Source organism: Merops nubicus, unplaced genomic scaffold (genome assembly GCF_000691845.1).
Source record: "Merops nubicus isolate BGI_N331 unplaced genomic scaffold, ASM69184v1 Scaffold14711, whole genome shotgun sequence".
NCBI lineage: Eukaryota > Metazoa > Chordata > Aves > Coraciiformes > Meropidae > Merops > Merops nubicus.
The window spans coordinates 1-6,161 of NW_008586345.1; the positions used below are offsets into that span (position 1 = coordinate 1).

Genomic DNA, 6,161 nt, shown 5'->3' on the forward strand with positions numbered 1-6,161 from the left:
TTCTCCCCCCCTCAGGGCGAGCCCGCCGTCCCCTCGGGGCCCGGCCCGCGCCACCGCGGGTAACACATCGCCCCGCTCCCGAGCGGGCAGAGGGAGAAATAAAAGAAAACCAAACAAAAACGGACGGGGAGCGTGGCCCGTGGCGCTTTGTTTGCAGACAAAGGAAGGCCTTGTATTTCCACGCAGGGACCGTGGCGCGGTTCCTATGCCTTCCTTAACTGTCACGCTTACAAAAAAAGAAAAAAAAAAGAAAAAAACACACACAAAACCTTATAGTACGGATGTTCAGTGTACTCTTGAGTGAAAAATGAGCTTTGTGTGCTGTGCCTGCTCACGTGCTGTGCTTTCTGTTTGGGGTGGATGTGATGAAGTACAGTTTTAAATATGTAGCAGATACAAAAGTTTGTTGTCCTTAACGTTAATTATCTGAAGAAAAACCACTATTTCTTTTGAGAGGAGGAACTTACTTAAAAAAAAAGTTTCCTTTTTTTTGTAGGGCTTGATTTAAATAAAAGATGGACTGGACTGGAAAACATAACGGGCCAAATGATACAACTAACGATGGAACAGTGGTGCGACTCCGAGGCCTGCCATTTGGCTGCAGCAAAGAAGAGATTGTTCAGTTTTTCCAAGGTACCTCTAGCATAGTCAACGTGTAGTGGCTTGAGTTTTCTTGTATCTTTTACACAATGTTTTGCACATTTTCATTTGTAATAGCTGTTAATGGGGTGGATGGGAGGGATTGTGTTAAATTAGTTTATATTAAGTAAGAATTATGCCCTGTGAATGAAGTACAAATAACTACAGATGTAGTAAAACGGGGCAGATATCTAATTCTGTCGAGGCAGTAAACGTATTGTGCATATTGGGATAACCTGAATGTTAGCATTTGGATCAGTTGAATTGCTTGATTGGTAGCTACGTTTTCTTCATATAACTTAGGTGGTGGTATTTTTGCATAGTTTAAACAGAAAAGAAGTATGGCTAAATCCATAAATATTTAATAAAACATCATTGGCTTGTATTGTTGGGTGATGGGGGAAAGAAGGTGGTTTTCTTTTTCGTTGTTGTTGTTTAGATATGCTTTAAGTATTTGCTACAGATGGGAATGTTTCAGCCTTTAACACTGTTCCCCTTGATGGGGTTATTTGTCCTTGGGTTAAAGGGTTGGAAATCGTGCCAAATGGGATAACATTGACGCTGGACTACCAGGGGAGAAGCACAGGGGAGGCCTTCGTGCAGTTTGCTTCAAAGGAGATAGCAGAAAATGCTCTGGGGAAACACAAGGAAAGAATAGGGCACAGGTGGGGATGGAGAGTTTGGGATGGTGTTAAATCTTTATTTTTGGGGGTTGTGGGTCAGTAATGCTTTTGGGGGGGTTGGGGACCATTATATGGAACTGGCTGTTTTTAAGAATTTTTATAACTGATCCTAAGTTAACTTGGGAAATATGGTAGATTTGGGGGGTGGGGGAGACAGTATTGCTCTGGGTAGTTTGCTAAACTCAGAAAATTGTTTCAATCATTCTTGTGTAGGGCAATTTGTGATAAATGCTACTATAGTGATATGTTTTTCAACAGTATGTTTCTCATACTGAAAAGACACATTTTATGCTTAATTTGTACAGCTAGAATTTTCACATAGTAATTTTTTTTTCCATTATAAAGTGTTCAGTTTTTTTACTATACACTTAAGATTCTTACTGTTTTGAGGAGAAGCTTAAGATGTATGGTATCTTCAGTCACTTCTGTTGGATTGTACATTTAGCTATAGAAAACGTAGTATGGCCTTTAATAATGTTCGGACAGCTTCTGCGTGTGTTCTTATTGGTGCCTCGAAAATCCTCTTTTATTAGATACATTGAAATCTTCAAAAGTAGTAAGAGCGAAATCAGAGGATTCTGTGACATGCCAAGAAGAATGATGGGACAACAACGACCTGGACCATATGATAGACCATTAGGAGGAAGAGGGGGTTATTATGGAGCTGGGCGTGGAAGTATGTATGACAGAATGCGTCGAGGAGGTGGTGGATATGACGGTGGTATGTTTACCTAATGAACGGAGGTTCTGTGCTCAGTTTCGTGTTTCTGACGTCTTGGTCAAGAAATAAAGACATGGCAGTAGCTGCAGTACCCCTTACGTTTGACATGCTTCTCTCAAAAATTTTTTTACTTGGAATGTATCAGAAAATGTGGCTTGGTGTTTAAGATAAACGGAATAATAAGGAAACTGTGTTTTCAGCAGAATTTAATCTGTCACTTGCATGTTTCAGTCTTTTTAGTATATAAAAGGAAGCAAACATCTGCACTCTGTTCAGAAATCCAGGTTTAGCAGTCTGCAGAGACCGTTTACAAACTTCTGTGTGTCCAGAGACTGAAAAACTGACTCTTGTGTATTGCTGTGTGAATTTTGAACAGTAATGTAATAATTTCTTTCTCTTCGTTGCACAGGATATGGTGGCTTTGATGATTATGGTGGCTATAATAACTATGGTTATGGAAACGATGGCTATGATGACAGAATGAGAGATGGGAGAGGTAAAAAAAGAGAACTTTTTAATATCTTAAAGAGACTTGTCCATTTGTGTTGTAAGACATAGTATTTCCAAGGCAGAAATGATTGCTTTATTCATTGGATTCTTGTGTAAATAAAGCAGGTTGTTTGGAAAAGGGGGGCGATGGGGGAGTTTTAGGAACAGGTAAATACATCGCTTAGGATGTCTTCTAGTTGTTGGGGTTGGTCTCTGGGAAGTCTAAACATACTGCATTCAGTGGTATAAAGACAGTGCTTTCAGAACAACAGCAGGGATGACTTCCCTGGCTTTTCCTGATGATCTTACAGGTGTATGGTTTTGTTTGTTGTGGGTTTTTTAATAGGCATGGGAGGACATGGCTATGGAGTTGGCGATGCAGGATCTGGGTTCCATGGTGGTGGTCATTTTGTTCACATGAGAGGACTGCCATTTCGAGCAACAGAAAATGACATTGCTAATGTAAGTACAGTGGGGGAAGGGGCTTTCTAATGCCAAGAGTTTGCACATTCTTCTCTGTCTTATTCCAAACACAGCTCAAGTTCTCAAAACAAGCAGTTGGCAGCTCTGATACGTCTGCTAACTGAAGTCAGCCTTGCCTGTGAGTTCTGTAAAGCTTAGTAGCAAATGAGCTTTTATATAGGTAACGGCTGAGGTGAGATTACTGAAGAAGTCAGGCAGACTATATTTAACATTAATCTCAGCACTCTTTGCTCTTTTCACTTCCATAAAAGGTATGTTGGAGAGAGAACAGTATCCTTGTTTTAAGAGAAGGTACTGGAGAGAACCAGTATCCTTGTTTTAAGGTTCATAGAAGATTATATAAACTTAACTGAAGATTTATTGTTTTGCAAAATAGAAGTGGCAGATGTGAGACTCGTTTTTATATTTGTTGACCTGAGAGTTACTTCAGGAGGAACAGGTTGGGGAGGCTGTAGGGAGCTGTGTTGGGTTGGAGGAGACAGTACCCCATTGCTCATAAGAGATCAGGGTGGCAGAGCAAAGAACATCTGCAGGGCTTAGTATGGGGAATACGTTCTTGTGTCAGTGCAGATGTGTGTAGAGGAGTTTTCTTGGGATCCAAGGCCTGGTTTAAACCTGCCTTCTCTGCAGGGGATTTCTGTCTTTATTAGTGGCACCTATACATCATATATCCAAGAATTCCATTCTTAAGTTTATCCTTTTTTCTTTGGGAAGAGTGGGTTGGTCTTTGTTTCTTAAATTGAGCTATATTTTTTTTTTCTGTCAGTTTTTTGGCATTTTTTTTTTTTTAAGGTTCTCTGAGAATGAGGCAAGACTTGAGGCTTTGATTTAGAGCATGTTATTGCAGTTGATGAGTGGCACTTGAGTAGGATACTGAAGCACATTCTGTTTGGTAAAAAGGCTGTTGGTCAGAAATGCCAATGTATGTCTTGGGGTTCTGGAGCAGCCTGTTGAACAGCCAGCTTTTTTTTGAATTCCAGAAATACATCCTTGCTTTGAGAAATTTGACTCTGCTTTTTCAAAACCAAAGTTCGTGTTAGAACTTGTTGCTTAAAGCAATGCATATGTGCAGGAATTTTCGCTTTAGAAAAAGCTCCTCAAGCTCTGTAGCTGGAGCTCTTCAGGTTGTGTAATAATAGACTGTAAGTGTAGAATGATCTAATGTTGAAAGTCCACTATGTAGTGGTTTGGAAATTAGTAATTAAATTTACATGGTAAGATGAGATGAAACTGATGTGGTGTTCCGCTAACCTGGAGTGAAGGAAAAGCACCTGGCTTAAATTCTGCATTAATGTGACTTGTTTTGTTTTGTCCTTAGTTTTTCTCACCATTGAATCCTATAAGAGTTCACATTGATATTGGGGCAGATGGAAGAGCCACAGGAGAGGCAGATGTGGAATTCGTAACACATGAGGATGCAGTAGCTGCCATGTCTAAGGATAAAAACCATATGCGTGAGTGTTGTGTTCACCTGAAGCTTTCACTGACCAGGCTTTAGCAGGGTACACAAGAGTGTAAACTGAGTAAAAGGGTTTCATCTGCATTTAATTTACATTGCTGTGCAGCAGATGTACAAATCATAAGACTTTTTCCTACTTAACACATTTCAAACTGACTTTTTGTGGGTTTCTGCCGCTTGTAAGTCAGGAGGATGGTCTGGTTTTGTATCTCTGCTAGTTTCTGAAACAGAATACCAAGTGCAGCTTTTTTGTTTCCCACAGAGCATCGATACATTGAGCTGTTCCTGAATTCAACTGCTGGAGGTGGTTCTGGCATGGGAGGCTACGGCAGGGATGGAATGGGTACGCATCCCCCCGGCCCCAGCTGAGGCTGTGCCGAGGCGGGCGCCTTCCGCAGGCGTAACGACGCTTTCTGCCTTTCAGATCAAGGCTACGGCTCCGTGGGCAGAATGGGGATGGGCAGCAACTACAGCGGCGGGTACGGCACTCCCGACGGCCTGGGCGGATACAGTAAGTGGCAGTTCTGCCTCACCTGCCTTTGGCAAAAACGCTGCGGGAGGGGTGGGGGGAAGCAGGGTGGGGGTGGGGGTAGAGGGCTTGTGCTGGGAGGAGGGTAGCGGTTTAATTTCAATTCTGCATAGCTTGGGGTTTTATGCATTGTGCTACTGCATTAAAAATTTTTAGAGTAATTTGAGTCATCTGCAACTGTTCCGTATTACCCATCACGTTTTTTCTTTTTTTAAGGTATGTATGCGTGACCTTGTGTCAATTGTTTGCAGGTCGTGGCAGTGGAAATAGTGGAGGTTACTATGGGCAAGGCAGTATGGGTGGAGGAGGATGGCGTGGAATGTATTGAAGGATAGCCTTGCTTCTGCAAAACATCCTGGAAGAAACAGTCTCTGGTCTACTAGACTTTCTTACAAAATTTAATTTCTTTTGTATTTTAAGAACTTTATAATGACTGAAGGAATGTGTTTTCACAATATTATTTGGTAAGCAACAGATTGTGATGGGAAAATCTGTTTTCTGTAGGTTTTATTTGTTGCATACTCTGACTTTAAATAAATTTTTATATTCAAACCACTGATGTTGATACTTTTTATACTAGTTACTCCTAAGGATGTATTACATATTCAAGACTACAGTCGGTTTAAGATGTTGTACTATGGTTCAATAAAGGTGGTTGTACTGTAACTCCTATGAACACTGATTCAGTTCTATGTAATCTTGGTGTAGTGAATGAGTTTGAGAAATTCACTTGTTTAAGGGGAAAAAGGTAGATGAGTAGGTTAGTTTATTTGGTATCAATCTTTCCTAAACCCTTTTGATAAGTTATATGTTAATAATTTCTTAATACAGCTGTGGAGGCTAAGTCACCATTCTGGTTTTCTTCCTCGTGCTACCACAGTCCACCATCATTTCCAGATGCACTGGCACAGACGAGTGGTGCCCAAGGTCTGTGCCTCCACAAAACCAAGCAACGACACTTATTGCCACGCTTCACTGTCGAACTCTAAGTGCTGCATTTCACACATGCAACTTGCAAATCAAGCCGAAGCAGTAGCACCGCTTTATCTGACACAAAATAGGTCAAATACTTACTCAGTCAAAGCTATCTGCTTGGTATTTTTTTCACAAACACTGCTTTTGTGAAGAGTGGAGGATTTGCAAGTTAGTAACCACTTT

At 41.0% G+C, this 6,161-nt stretch overlaps 1 protein-coding gene across 2 annotated transcripts; it reads left to right on the forward strand.

Moving 5' to 3' along the window:
- Nucleotides 1-493: 493 nt before the first annotated feature.
- On the forward strand, nt 494-5,558 carry HNRNPH3 (heterogeneous nuclear ribonucleoprotein H3 (2H9)). Of its 2 annotated transcripts, none has more exons than XM_008948623.1 (9): nt 494-633; nt 1,166-1,304; nt 1,856-2,043; nt 2,453-2,539; nt 2,879-2,994; nt 4,334-4,469; nt 4,737-4,817; nt 4,899-4,985; nt 5,255-5,558. In XM_008948623.1, the coding sequence occupies exons 1-9, from the start codon at nt 516-518 to the stop codon at nt 5,329-5,331; spliced, it is 1,029 nt and encodes a 342-aa protein (XP_008946871.1). In that variant the 5' UTR covers nt 494-515; the 3' UTR covers nt 5,332-5,558. The 2 variants fall into 2 exon arrangements, with proteins under 2 accessions (XP_008946871.1, XP_008946872.1); XM_008948624.1 differs by having other exon boundaries at nt 496-633; nt 1,856-1,998.
- Nucleotides 5,559-6,161: the final 603 nt, after the last annotated feature.

Coding starts and splice junctions, on each gene's coding strand:
- HNRNPH3 (XM_008948623.1), top strand. CDS start 516: ATGGACTGGACTGGAAAACATAACGGGCCAAATGATACAACTAACGAT. Junction 2,995..4,333: donor CAGAAAATGACATTGCTAAT/GTAAGTACAGTG, acceptor TTTTGTCCTTAG/TTTTTCTCACCATTGAATCC. Junction 4,818..4,898: donor CTACGGCAGGGATGGAATGG/GTACGCATCCCC, acceptor TCTGCCTTTCAG/ATCAAGGCTACGGCTCCGTG.